General features: G+C 34.6%; 2 protein-coding genes across 2 annotated transcripts; one reads left to right on the top strand and one right to left on the bottom strand.

Moving 5' to 3' along the window:
• Nucleotides 1-7,701: 7,701 nt before the first annotated feature.
• On the bottom strand, nt 7,702-8,721 carry LOC144841818 (sperm microtubule inner protein 11-like). Its single transcript, XM_078698086.1, has 3 exons — nt 8,359-8,721; nt 8,063-8,198; nt 7,702-7,826 (listed from the first exon to the last, which is right to left on the bottom strand). Exons 1-3 carry the CDS (start codon nt 8,678-8,680, stop codon nt 7,778-7,780), a joined length of 507 nt encoding a protein of 168 aa, XP_078554212.1. The 5' UTR covers nt 8,681-8,721; the 3' UTR covers nt 7,702-7,777.
• Nucleotides 8,722-8,969: 248 nt separating this feature from the next.
• Nucleotides 8,970-14,439, top strand: LOC144841802 (T-complex protein 1 subunit epsilon-like). Its single transcript, XM_078698085.1, has 10 exons — nt 8,970-9,235; nt 10,059-10,119; nt 10,254-10,418; nt 10,551-10,749; nt 11,085-11,277; nt 11,564-11,833; nt 12,260-12,445; nt 12,690-12,827; nt 13,128-13,308; nt 13,622-14,439. Exons 1-10 carry the CDS (start codon nt 9,128-9,130, stop codon nt 13,744-13,746), a joined length of 1,626 nt encoding a protein of 541 aa, XP_078554211.1. The 5' UTR covers nt 8,970-9,127; the 3' UTR covers nt 13,747-14,439.
• The last annotated feature ends 1,217 nt before the right edge of the window (nt 14,440-15,656 follow it).

Raw genomic sequence — 15,656 nt, 5'->3', positions numbered from 1 at the left:
AGGCCAAATACACAAAAGTCCTCTATAAAAAGTTTGGGGGGGCATTTTTTGTTAATAGCAGGCAACCATGTTGAATGTATCCTTTGTGGGGTGACAAAAACGATAGGGGTGGATGCCATCTTCAGTTTTGGGTTTTAAGGTCAGTTTATGTGGTCAAGAGGTCAAACAAGTTCAAAATATAGGATTTTTTTTTATTCACGGAAAATCATCTACATCATCAGAGCTATCCAAAAAGGTATATCTGAAGATCAAATAATGCTTCATATTATAGTAATTATGAGATAAACATTTAATTTTACACATAAAAACATAGGAAATTAAATATAAAAGTGTCATTTTCTCAAAATGTTGTTTTCACATATTTCTGTAAAGTACACACAGTTTTTTAATAGGCTTTTCCCAGTCTGTTGTAAATTTGTCTTTTTCATGTTGTCCACCAGTCATCGTTTTGATTTTTGTCGGAAAAAATAGGTCAAGTGTTATATGTATGAAACGCCATATGTGCCAAAAGATTGGTCTTTTACTATAATATTAATATTACCTATAATAATGTAATACAGTAATATTTAGAAATTTGTTTTTAGAAAAATTATAAATGTAATAATATTTAGAAATTTGTTTTTAGAAAAATTTCGAAAACAGAGACCCCCAATATGACCTAATGTCGAGATGTTTTTGTTTGGGTCAGAGACCCCCTATAATGTAATTATTTAAACATTTTTTTCATTATTTCAATGATACAAGTTTTTATTGAAGTTTGTTCAAGAAATCTCGAAAGAGAAACCTGGGTATCGAGTCTTTGTTTTCAAAAACCCTAACTATTGGACTTTATCAAGGTTGGAAGGAGTGGTAATTGGGGACTTCTTCTTGAGGCCTTCGCATCTATGCTATCATGGCTGACGATGATAACAAATATAAAACTCCTTTTAAGTAATTAAGAAGTCCTTTATACACATGGATAAAGATGGTTTTAACGTTATTTACAAACATTACGTTACGTACTGTGTCCAGGTATGAAATCCATTTCTCCAAAAAGACAAACGCACTTGAAGAGGACAACGTCATGCAACAAATCAAATTCCAGCTATCCATTCTTATTCATATGAAGATCGTTTAAAGTTTCTTGGCCTAACAACCCTGTATGATAGACGAATTCATGGTGACTTGATTGAAAATTTTCAAAAGATTTCGAGGGTGTAGCCAAGGAAGACTTCCTTCAAATGAGATGCAATCTAAGCAGAAATACACGAGGACATCAGCTTAGACATTTTAAACCTAAATTTCACAAAGGACTGATAGGATATCCACTTTTTCACAATTAGTAATCATATATTTTAATAGTTTGCCAACCAAAGTCGTCATTTCTGAAACCACCAACACATTTAAAAACCGATTGGATTCGTTGTAGAAATGAGGTTAAAAGGGTAAACAAATTTACCTATCTAAACTATCAGAACCAATATTCTAAACACTGAGTGGATGATTGATCAATTCAAAATAGAATCATTGGTATAACAAGAAACGCTGTAATTCATTGATAGGTTCTGCATGACATGGTCAGACTGATCACGAATCACACATAATACACAATATTCTTTCGAACTGACAGATGTTAAGGAAGATCTTATATTTAAAGTAACAACTTATTGAAAGAAAAAAAAACCAGTAGAACTTAGAACTTCATGAGCGACTGAGAAAGCATTGCTCTAAACCTTTGCGGATTTCTATAAGGCAACTGTTTCGATAAAGTATATAAAAACCATTGGAGTATGATCATAGCCCAATTTTAAAATCTTTAACCAAATATGACTTCACATATCTTGATGGATGGCGTTGAAATACCCACAGATGTTCCAGAAGAAAACTTACAGTAAAAACATGATGGTCATGCACTATAGGATGCAGTAAACATGGCTGTAAACATTTGGTGACTATGCAAGTATTTATGCAAGTTACCTAGATATTTCGTCATTTTGTTGTATTAGTCCAAGAGCATTAGGGTTTGACCCGGAAATTTCTGGTAACAAGCTAATTTTTTCAGGAAAGGTCGAGAACTATGATTGGAACATCATACTAAAAGTCCTGAAAAATCCTCCTTGTGCTCTCCGAGAAATCCAAGATGGCGTCCAAAATGGCTGCCATTTTAAATTGGTCTATAACTTTGTAACCGCTTGTCGTAGAGTATCGATTTTGGTGTCAAATAGTTCACAATATATACATTCCTATTTGCTCTAACAGAAAATTTTGTCAAAAAATGGCCGCTACTACAGTTTCTGGCAGTTTGACCTTTGACCTGGTCTTATCATATCTCGGTAATGGCTTGTCATAGAGAATTAAGATTAGGCCCAAATTGTTCAGAACATGCATATTTTTATTTGGTTTAATGAAATATTTTATCCCAAAATGACCAGAAGTGAGGTTATTGACCTCTTATTGACCTATTCATATCTCTTTACCGTATCTCAAGAAATATTTGTCGTAGAGCATTACTTTTGGTGTCATATTGTTTGGAACATATACATTTCTATTTAGTCTAATACAACAGTTTGCCCTCAAATGCTCGAAAGTAAGTTAATTTATTGAAAACTTTAAAAATCAAAGAGCTACATAGGCAGAGGATATGAATACTGTAGAAAAAATCTAAATCTAAAAGTTTTATCTCTGCCTTAAAACATGTTTTGGGCATAGCACATCATCAGGTAAAGTTACAAAAAGAAAATATAAAGTCAATAACTTACAAAGAATAACTGTCATTGGCTAATCAAAGTTGGTTAAGTAAACAAAAAAATGGGTTATTCTGCAACATTTTATTGGGTAGTTGAAGAGTGTTTTGTTATTTTCAACAATAACCTTGAGGGTAAATTTTACTGTAATAAGGGTATGAACTATACAAGAAAAAACCAAAATAATTATTTATTTAACTTCGATAGAACAAAGGGACACGTTAATTGAAATTCTCATACTAGTTATGGTTGAAAAGTTATTGCTACAAAATGTCACCTATATGTAGATGTCATGAATACATTTTAAATGCGTTATTCGTCTGTAACTCGCATTACAGTACATACGCGAATTAGTGCTTTTGTTGAAATCATGTCGTTATTTTTATTATTTATTATAGAAATTATGATAATTATTTTTTTTCAGAAAAGTAGAAATTTTATGTAATTTAGGAAATGTATAGACTACTGTGAGTATGAGAATGAAATGTTCAGGTCATATACATTTCGCATGGAAATGCTCAATTGGCAGGGAAAACTATGTACATGGCATATATTATACTCCGGATTGTCAAAAACTTAATGTTAAAGACCATTTTATTTGTAGAAATAATGCATTTTGAAACATAAAACCAGGTCATTCCTTGTTTTAAAAGAGAATGCACTATTGAACGTTCTCTAACGTCATAACGTCATAACTTTTGGGCAAACATGCAACAACACCCATGCAGATGAACATGATGATAATGATGTGAAAGAAGCAACAAACACCAAAAAGTTGAAGATGCAACATCAGATGATGAATGACTGTAACAGAATGCTGCTGATCAATGTTGAAGTGATTTAAAGACCCTTATTTTGCATATTTTCAATATTTAATAAATCATATATAGGGCATATGGCGATACTTTTTCATCTTTAAACAGTTAATGTAACTGGGGGACTAGCTCAAATGGTAGAGCTCTCACTTAGCATGTGAGAGGTACCGGGATCATTGCCCGGGTATTCCAATCTATTTTTCATAGATTTCAGCAAGGACCAAATCAAATCTGAATCTGGAAAAGAAAGTCTATGCATGCCAAGTAAAGAGCGTTTGACGTGAAATACCTAGGGTATATTCTCTTTTTATCATAAATAAGCCATACAACAAACATTTAAATCAAGGAATGTTTCAAAATGCATTATTTTTACAAAGTCAACAAGGCCATATACATGGCTGCAGTCGCGTGCGTAAATTTGAGTTAATGTTTACTGACCGACCAACTTAAATTGCTGAAAATGTTTAAAAAAGTTCACATTTTAAAAACATTTCCTCCAAGTATTAAATAATATATCCAGTGTCAAAATAACGAAAAAATATGAATATGGGTTAGTGTTTACCAACTGACCGAATAACCGAAATTGCTGAAAATGTAAAAAAATTTGTAAAAACATTTATATTTGCCTCCAAGTATTAATATCCAGTGTCAAAATAACAAAAAAATATGAATGTGAGTTAGTGTTTACCGACTGACCAACCAACTGAAATTGCTGAAAGGTAAAAAAATGTTGAAAAATGTTTAAAAACATTTATATTTGTAGTATTAATATCCAGTGTCAAAATAACGAAAAAATATGAATATGAGTACAGTTAGTGTTTACCGACCGACATAGTGAGCAATAGAGTCGCGTTTGCACGAAACTCAAAATTGCATATAAATGGTCGGATGTGCTGTGTACATAGGTATTTGCCAATTGTCTTTTGTTTACTTAACCAACTTTGATTAGCCACTGACAGTTATTCTTTGTAATTTATTGACTTTATATTTTCTTTTTGTAACAATTCACTTTACCTGATGATGTGCTATGCCCAAAACATGTTTTAAGACCTGAGTTAAAACTTTGATTTAGATTTTTTCTACAGTATTCATATCCTCTGCCTATGTAGCTCTTTGATTTTTTAAGTTTTCAATAAATTAACTTACTTCCGAGCATTTGAGGGCAAACTGTTGTATTAGACTAAATAGAAATGTATATGTTCCAAACAATATGACCAAAAGTAATGCTCTACGACAAATATTTCTTGAGATACGGTAAAGAGATATGAATAGGTCAATAAGAGGTCAATAACCTCACTTCCGGTCATTTTGGGATAAAATATTTCATTAAACCAAATAAAAATATGCATGTTCTGAACAATTTGGGCCTAATCTTAATTCTCTATGACAAGCCATTACCGAGATATGATAAGACCAGGTCAAAGGTCAAACTGCCAGAAACTGTAGTAGCAGCCATTTTTTGACAAAATTTTCTGTTAGAGCAAATAGGAATGTATATATTGTGAACTATTTGACACCAAAATCGATACTCTACGACAAGCGGTTACAAAGTTATAGACCAATTTAAAATGGCAGCCATTTTGGACGCCATCTTGGATTTCTCGGAGAGCACAAGGAGGATTTTTCAGGACTTTTAGTATGATGTTCCAATTCTCGACCTTTCCTGAAAAAATTAGCTTGTTACCAGAAATTTCCGGGTCTGCCTATACTTATGAACTAATGCTCTTGGACTATATTTGATTATTACATTGGAAAGGGTGGATAAAAGCAGTGACCCGATTGAAAGGATAGTCCCAATGTACTAATCTGTACTTCCGTATGTGTTTTGGGCCACACTCATCGGTTTGGAGGAGAACAAATATCACAAATGTTTTAGACATTCTTTATGTCAATAACAAAGAGCTTGCAATCATACATGAAAGTTGAAAGTAGCCTTCACAAGTATGGACGATGTCTGGTATAGTGAACAATAAAGTGAGTGGTTGAAAACCTATTAAGAATAATCTAACCAGCTTGCATGCCATTACAGGTTGCAGCACGTCATTATTTGCTGGTTATGGGAAGAGGTCATACTGGAAATCATTTGTAACGCATCCACTCCTTGTAAATGGAATTGATTAAGATTAAGACTTTCCACGTACAGTGTACACTAAAGTTTAATATTGCCAAATATATGGTACTCTTGAGCAGATAACTGTATAATAACAGACTACTCTTTGGTGCTACCTCCATCTAGACTCAGTGACCATATACCATTAACACTAGTGATATATATTTCCCTTAAATATTAAGTATTTCACTTCACTCAATAAATATTTAAGTACCTGTATTTCTACTTCGGGAAACAATTAAAATTAAAAAAACTCACCTATGGTGAATACAGACATCATAGAACCTAAACATACGAGCCAACTATCAGGCAGAGATCAGTATGTGGCCTAAATGAATCGGGTCGTTTGGAAGCCCCTAACCCAGTTGTCAGTTTGGAACTTGTTACATGTGTATGTAAACTAAAGAGCCGATGAAGTTGTTACAGAAAGCATGCATATGTGGTTGTGATTCAATCGTTTGCCGTTACCCAGATGGCCAGTAGGCATTATATATCAGTGCTTGAAGAAATACCCACCTCAGAGCGTTACCTCCTTCCATAACAGAAACATTTCGAATATTGGCATGTGCCCATGCCGCCCATTACTCCCAACCCACAAACCCTCTGTGACCGTTTTTAAATGAAATTTAAGACGTTCCAGTTGGCCTCCAATTTCGGTTATTTTGATACTTTAGGACTCATCCTCTCCATTCCTTGAACACCTTCCAGGAGTGACTCAAAAAGTTTAAAATCTTCCCAGTACAATTCTGGTCTTTTTGACACCACACTATAACCATCAGCCCCAGGCTATCATGAAAATTATATTTATTTCAATTATTAATACCGATAATTAACAGGTCTGTGCTCTATTTGACCTTATGACCTTGAAAATGACCTTTAAACTTGTAAGTTGAAAAATTGATGAACTTCACCATCTACAGCAATATGTCAATAATGATCCAATAATGGTTACATTTCTTTTAATTAGCTTATATGTTGTTGAAAACAGCTTAAACCTCTATTTTACAATATTTGACCTTATAACCTTGAAAATGACCTTTGACCTGAAATTTGAGAGCGGCATCCACCCCTATCTTTTTTGTCATCCCATAAGGGATATATTCCACATGGTTGCCTGCTATTAACAGAAAATGCCCTCCATGATGAAAAAGCTCACATTGGCCGCCCTACTATATTAGGAGAGTCTGTTCTAGCGATATTTTTTATTACTTTTTGACAATCCGCCAGAATGGTGTTGTGGGTTTTTGTATTGTTATCCATCATGTATACTTGTTAATTATGTTTTCTGGACAATAAATGAATATGAATACATGCGGTATGGATAACCCCGATCAGTTTAATGTCAACATTAGCACTCGTGCACAGTGGTTCCTCTTTCAACACACTGGTTCCTCTTTCCGCACACTGAATCTTTACAGTTTCTCGAAAGTTGACATAAACTCTCATGCACAAATGGTTCCAAGTTGACATTGTTGGCCCATGGAACTCCATGGTTGGCCTATCTTAAGATTTAATCTTTAATGAAGACATAATGCACTTGTCAATTGTATGACTCACTATACGACCCCCGGGAGAGGTGCGTCATTTGTCCGATGTGCGTCATACCATTGAATACCATGACGCACCCGTGCGTCAAAAATGTGACTTACCTTTAGGTGACCATGACGCACCCATTTTGACGCACTGTTACCATGTTGTTTATGATATGGTGGGTGGTAAAGTGACAGACATTGACACACCTTGTTCATTGATGTGACGTACCATCTAGGTTTTTTGACGCACCCCTGCGTCAGTAATTATTTGTAAATGACGCACCCATGACGCACCTCTCCCGGGGGTCGTATAGTGGGTCATACAATTGACAAGTGCATAATTAATGCAAAAACAAAAGAATTACTAGTGTATTTATATATTTAGTTTTTTTTTAATTCAACATGAGTTTACAATGCTCTATATGCATTGCATTATTACTACTACAAATGTTTGCAAGGAAACTATGGTTACTGGCATAAATGGGTATAAAAATATCTAATGGATCTTTTTTTTTTTAAAAATTGAAAGCAGTGATTACAAAAATTCTTTGGTAACTACTTGTGATTACAGAGGGCAGCATACCCAGCACCTTTAATTCAAAATAAGGAAAATTCCCTGTTGGTAATCGCCATTTCATTCACAAAGCTGTAAAGAAGACAGACAAAAATTATACTTAAATTTATCATGACAAATTATTATTAGGGCCTATGTTCAAAAAGGTATCTTTACATTCAACTTAATCTTACATTACATACTTGTTAAAAACTATGCCTATTGTTAATGTTATTTCATAGCTTTAATTTATTGTATAATTATTGAATTTATTTAAACCATTTGTTGCATAATAAATAATATTAATACTAGTCTAGGCTAGTAATTACCTTGTCATCTCACTATTAACATGCCGATGTCGAGGTACGTGTGTCCATGGTTCTCGTTTTTCTATGTTGTCTTTTTTATCCCACCATCCATGTCCTTGAGCAGATGTTAAAGGATTTCTATACAGATCATTTGGTGCTAAAAAAAAGTAAAACGGAAAATCAGAATAGAATATTGAATAGAGGCCTAGGCCTAGGCCTAGACTTACATTACAAACAACATTTTATTCTGTTAGTGTTACTTCATAACCTATTCTAGACCCAGGCATAATAGGCCCTTACCCCCGGGCCATACATACCATTTTGTGTTCTTGTATGCTTAGTTAGCCGTCTTGTGTATTCCACGTATGACCCCTTGTGTTCTGAATAATCGCCAGGTTGGACGACTTTGTTATGCTGATCCATGTTGATTGGTGGTAAACGCGAAGTCGGTGGCCTAAACGATACGTATGAATTGTCTGGGATTTTATGCACGAGACTGTACGAGTATTCTGGATTAGGATTGAGAGCTTGAGCTCTAATAGGATCCTGGTAGCCCAAAGCAGTCACATTGAAGAAAGACATTTTCGGAGAAAAGGTAGGAAATTGGATAATAAAAGCTGTGTGTGCTCTCTGCAGCATGCAGCGTTTGTTTACAAATCGAAACAGGAAGTGATTTAATTGCGTCTATGGTTCCCACGGTAACTTCTATATGACCTATTCAGTCTGAAAAAAAATTCTAATCACCAACATTAATCTAAAAATTATCCCAATTACTTTTACCACCTAGTATATAAAACAATCAATAAAAATAATTTTAAAATTTACTTAAAAAGAAAAAGTAAAAGAAAAATTAAGATATAATCACTTTTTTTACCAGCAAGGTTCTGTATTTAAATATTTTGTACGCATGTCCATCTCAACTAGAAACCCAGTGACCCGTAACTGCACCGAGTGCATGGGGTTGGTCGGTCGTCGTGTGTGTGGAGGATTCTAGAAGGAATTTTAGAAGAACGAAGTATAAAATCCGTTGTAATCGTATAGCTTTATTCTCATTTCTTTCAAGAATTTAACACATTTAAAACCAAAATGAGTGGATCTATGGGTTCACTGGCATTTGATGAATATGGCAGACCGTTTATTATCATCAGAGATCAAGAATCCAAGACACGACTATCTGGAATTGATGCACACAAGGTAGCTAACGGCTATATGGGCTGCAGTCATGACTGGTGATCTAGGCTAATGTAGGAGCTAATGATATGGGCCATGCCTAGGCCAGCAATTGTTTATTTGTTATAACAAAATTCGGAGTAGACTAATGGCTAATTATGAGTAGGCTAGGGCTACCTTATTAAAAAGATAGGCTAGCCTAGATAGATACTCACTACACTGCTGGCTAGGGTAGGGTAGGCCTATAGTAATACCTATTAATTAGGCTAAAGGCTTTTAGTTAGGCTAAAAAGGCTAATCCAGGCTCAAGAGGCCTAGAGTAGATGGAGAAGAAAGGCTAGCTAGGGCCTAGGGTAGGCCTATTAATAATAATAATAGGCCTAGTACGAATTTGTAACGCGCCAATTCCAGCAGTAAGTGATCAAAAAGGTATGAGAGAGCTCAATCTGAAAGAAAAAGATGAGTTTTCAAGGCAGATTTAAAGATGAAAGTAGACGACCATCAACATGATCTAGTAGAGAGGCAGGTAGGTTATTCCATAAGCGAGAGGAAGCAGAAGTGAAGGTGCTTAACTTCCTTAATTAAGCCATACGTTGTGTTAAAAGTCGGAATGGAAAGGAGACGGGAAGGTATGTGAAGAGGAAGAAGGTCAGAGAGATATGAAGGGGATTCACGAGAGAGCTATTGAATTCAATGTTAACTTAATATCAATTAAATATTGCACTTGTATTTTACTGTTCTACTTTTAAACGATATGGTTTGACCACATACATAGGCAGCTACACAGTATATCAGCTGTGCACTAAATAATGTTATGCTTGATTAATTTTCTCTTTGTTTTTTTCAGTCGCATATCATGGCAGCAAAAGCTGTAGCAAACACTTTAAAAACATCACTCGGACCAAATGGTGAGAACAATAGAAAGAAGTTGATCTGATTGATAATAAATATTTTCATTGTTAATTAATTAAGCAAATTTCTTCTACAGTATAAATTACTTTTTACCAGAGGTTATTATCAGGTATTTTCTCTTAATATCTAGGTTTGGACAAATTAATAGTCAGTCCTGATGGTGATGTAACAGTCACAAACGATGGTGCCACTATTCTTGGACAAATGGATGTACAGCATCAAATAGCAAAGTTGATGGTGGAACTTTCCAAATCACAAGATGATGAAATTGGTGATGGCACAACAGGAGTTGTAGGTGAGGATGATGATTTTATTTACAAAGAAAAACGATAAACTCACATATTCTCAATTTCACCACCATCTATTTTTACCATTATTTTTGTTAATATTTTCCAATTAACAAGTATTTGTTATCTAATGTTTAAAGTGTTGGCTGGATCTTTACTTGAACAAGCTGAGCAACTTTTAGATCGTGGCATTCACCCAATTCGCATCGCAGATGGTTACGAATTAGCATCTCAAATTGCCAGTGCCAGGCTGGACAAGATAGCTGAAAGCTTTGAAGTTAGTAAGGATAACATAGAACCACTAGTGAAAGTGGCGATGACAACACTAGGGTCTAAAATGTAAGTATGGGAGTCTTAATAATTATATAGTAGAACCTATATTTAAGTGACACCCCTATTGAGGGGACGTTTTGTTTACTAGGGTTCTAGTGTAGTCCATTAATAGATTTACTTGAAGTGCATGACAAACAGGATTTCTAATCATGCTATAAAATGTGTGTTTAGACCATATGTCATGCAAGATTAAAGCACCAAGAACCATTGTCGGGCAGCCTACCATGCGCCCATGCATACTGATTATGGTGCTACACTTTTAACAATTCATTGTGTAATGTTGTTTAAATCAAAGTAAATACATTATTCACTTTAAAGTATATTCTGTCCCTGTCCTACAGTATCAATCGTTGTCATAAGCAGATGGCAGAAATTGCTGTAAAAGCAATCATGTCTGTCGCAGACTTTGAAAGAAAAGATGTTGATTTTGAACTGATCAAGGTTGATGGCAAAGTAGGAGGAAAACTGGAAGACACAATGTTGGTGAAGGGAGTAGTAGTTGATAAAGATTTCAGCCACCCACAGATGCCAAAAGTAAGACATACCTCATTTCATGTTGTTTAGACACCTGTTATTAAGCTATATTTATTGGGCATGACAAACAGGATTTCTAAGAATGCTATTTAATGTGTGTTTAGACCATATGTCATGCAAGATTAAAGCACCAAGAACCATTGTCGGGCAGCCTACCATGCGCCCTGCATACTGATTATGGTGCTACATCAAGAAGTGCCTTGAATATTAATCAATCCAGTGGAATTATGACTGAAAATATTAAAAATTAAATTCAATTAAAACTTTGCATGGCTTTTCACTTTAGGAAATCAAGGATGCAAAGATGGCCATTTTGACGTGTCCTTTTGAGCCACCGAAACCAAAGACGACGCACAAACTGGACATCAAGTCTGTTGAAGACTACAAAAAGCTACAGGCTTACGAGAAAGAGAAGTTTACAGAGATGATCAAACAAGTGAAGGACACTGGAGCTAACCTAGCAATTTGTCAATGGGGATTTGATGATGAAGCCAATCATTTACTGTTACAGAATGAACTACCTGCTGTACGATGGGTTGGAGGACCAGAGATTGAGGTAATTAGTGATACCAAAATATTGTTGTCGTAATAGCACTGGCCCAGTGTAAAGCTCTGTCTACACTATAAAAAAAAAATTTTGCCCAAATATGGTAGTAAATAAGACATCATCGTGTCCATATATGGGCACATCACATTTTGTTGTCACATAAACTTTGATATGTGTAAAATTTACATGTCTCCAGTTTATTACAAAGGTAAATCAAGATTCCGCATGGCTATCGGAATTCCTGATTGGTTAATCTATAACTTTTCAGGCTAGAGTTCATGCTAAAGCAACCAACAGTCTGAACCATTGTCGGGTCATTTATCATAGGCCCTGCATACTGATATGACTGTAATAATAGTTACAACTCTGATTTTTCTTGTTTCAATACGTAATTGTATGAATATATTTGTTCACTTGTATAAATATTAATTACAGTTAATTGCCATTGCAACCGGTGGAAGGATCGTACCCAGATTCCAAGAGTTAACGGCAGAGAAGCTTGGCACAGCTGGCACCGTAAGAGAGTTGTCGTTTGGCACAACTAAAGACCACATGCTTGTCATAGAAGACTGTCCGAATACTAAAGCTGTTACCATCTTCATCAGAGGAGGAAACAGAATGGTGAGATCATTTTTTTGTTTTACATTAAATCTGCATGACTATCGGAATTCCTGATTGGTTAATTTGTAACTTTTCAGGCTAGAGTTCATGCTAAAGCAATTAACAACCTGAACCATTGTCGGGTAACTTAATATCGTAGACCCTGCATACTGATATGGTTGTAACATTACTGCAAATAATTATCTTACATTTCGTTTCTTATTCAAATTGAATTTATAATGAATAATGTACTATTTTCTTACAGATTATAGAAGAAGCTAAAAGAGCGCTGCATGATGCTCTGTGTGTTACACGTAACCTTGTACGTAGTAATCATATCGTGTATGGTGGCGGAGCTGCGGAGATTGCTTGTGCACTAGCAGTTAGCGAAAGAGCCGACAATGTAAGGGGACATTTACAAAGACAAACCATTTTAAAGAAATATACTATTTGGAAAATATGTAGGCATGACAAACAGGATTTCTAATCATGCAATTTAATGTGTGTTTAGACCATATGTCATGCAAGATTAAAGCACCAAGAACCATTGTCGGGCAGCATATCATGCGCCCTGCATACTGATTATGGTGCTACACTTGAACAGATACTCATCTTAGGAACTGTATTTAGTATGTAAGACAGTGTTAATAGTAGTAATATTGATTGATACACATGTAAGCACAAATTTTGATATTCTTTTTAGATATCCAGCATTGAACAGTATGCAATGAGAGCATTTGCAGACGCTTTGGAAAGCATTCCAATGGCCCTTGCCGAGAACAGCGGCCTGCACCCAATTCGCACTCTGTCAGAGGTGAAATCTAAACAGCTGAAAGAGAACAACCCACGTTTAGGTATTGATTGCCTCAACAGTGGTACCAATGGTAAGACACTATCATCATTCAATATTTATACATAGTTACAGGTATTTTTTAAAATCATGGAGACTGCATGACAAACAGGATTTCTAATCATGCTATTTAATGTGTGTTTAGACCATATGTCATGCAAGATTAAAGCACCAAGAACCATTGTCGGGCAGCCTACCATGCGCCCATGCATACTGATTATGGTGCTACACTTGTAAATATATCATTGTACTTTCTTAGATTTAGGTTCATTTTATATATATAACAGTTTCTTGCATTCAATAATAATAATAATAATAATAATATCTTACTTATTGTTTGGTTGCAGATATGAAGGAACAACATGTTATAGAGACTCTAATAGGCAAAAAGCAACAGATTCAGTTAGCCACACAGTTGGTCAGAATGATTCTTAAAATCGATGACATCCGATCACCAGCAGAACAGTATTAAATAAAATTGTCTAATTGTTTGAAATGCTACTTGTGCTGTTGTCAGATACTAAAGGATGCAGAAATGCAGACACCCTTTAATTTGCTCTTCTTTTTGTACAATAATTTATTATAATGTATTATTAGAAGATGATCTTCTGCATTTACAAATTTACAGATTTGATGACAATATATCAGAGTCTGAAACTTGTATTGTAGGAGTATTAATGTTGTCAGTGTTGTGGGTTTCTCGTTGCTAAAATGCTAAGGATTTCTGATACAGGTTTAATAAAGTACTGTAGGTCATACACTGTGTAGACTCTACATGTGTTTTAGTCAGGGATGCATAATAGCTTTTGTGAGCAGCTTTAAGTTTAGTTTTTTTACTTTATGACCATCTAAAAGCTTGGAAATTTCAAAGCAGATCCTGTGAAATGTGTGCCAAATATGTATGTTCTCTTTACATCGTTTAGCTAATGTGTCCCATGCCAAATGTTGTTCCTTAAAAAGTGTATTTATCTATACTATTTGCTAGGAATGCACGGTAACTAGGCTGTCTGCCCTGTTCTGTGTTGTGCTCGATAGAATGGACTATAGAGATTATCCACTCTTTTAATACGCAAAAACTGAAATACTTACAAAGCATTAGTGTATATAAAACATGGCCTCGTGTTCACAGATAATAATGTGCAATGAATAAATCCAGGCTAAATCACTACTGTTACTACTATATTTTTGTTCTCAAGTAATTATTGTTTGTGTCAAAAAACAAAAGGATACAAAATGCCTTTTTAAAAGTTTGTCTGTCTGTGCATGTCAAATTGTGATATTAACAAATTCAACAATTTTTTGTAAAATCCAGGTCTGTACGTTCACATATAGTAATATTAATGCATATTAACTAGATTTAAAAAAGGTCGAAATTTGGGTTTTTTTTCAAAAAAATCCCTGTACTATTAGTCAGGTTCCTCATGTATGAAAATAGGGGTTCCGTAGGATTTTAATGCCCAAAGTGAGATTTCACTTGATTTCACTTTATTATGGTGCTAGGATACCAAAAATGTTAGGTAACAAATTTTCACGATCCCGTAACCATGGTAACAGCCCCAATTTCAAAATGGTGACCAAATGGCCATATCTCCATAACTCTTTGGTCTTTCGACAAGATATTGGTGTCAAAATACTCGGAATATATATATTTATATTCGTTGTAATAGAACATTTTTACTAAATGCAACCGGAAATGCTATTTTTCTGTACTATTAACCCTTGACCTTGACTTGTACTGTATCTTAAAAACTGCTGGTCATAAAAATTTAAAAATGGTCTCAAATTGCTCAGACCTTATATATTTATATTTATTGTAATGCAATATTTTGTTAAAAAATGTCCGGAAGCAAAGTTATTGACCTTTGACATATATATATAGCTTACAAGGATTTTTATTCAGTAGTCTCTGGTCATATCTCCATAACCCTTTGGTCTATTGACAAGATATTGGTATCAAAATACTCGGAATAAATATATTTATATTTGTTCTAACAGACCATTTTGACTAAATGTAACCGGAAATGCTATTTTTCTTTACTAGTGACCCTTGACCTTGACCCGCACTGTATCTAAAAAACGGCTGGTCATGGAAATTTTAAAATGGTCTCAAATTGCTCAGACCATACATATTTTTATTTATTGTAATGCAATATTTTGTAAGAAAATGACCGGCAGTAAAGTTATTCACCATTGACATAGAGAATAGCTTTTACATTACAAGGATGGATAAATATTGGTCAGATTTTTTTGCCCTACTCTGACGTAATTTTCACTTTTACTAAGAATAATAATTAATACTAGTAATGTGGGACTCCAACAACCTCCAGATCACTAGCCTGGCGTTCACTTAGGATAATTATTATTATTATTCAGTTCTTTTCT

The sequence above is a fragment of the Antedon bifida genome, chromosome 1 (genome assembly GCF_963402885.1).
Source record: "Antedon bifida chromosome 1, ecAntBifi1.1, whole genome shotgun sequence".
Lineage (NCBI taxonomy): Eukaryota > Metazoa > Echinodermata > Crinoidea > Comatulida > Antedonidae > Antedon > Antedon bifida.
This window is presented reverse-complemented; position numbering and strand designations above follow the sequence as displayed.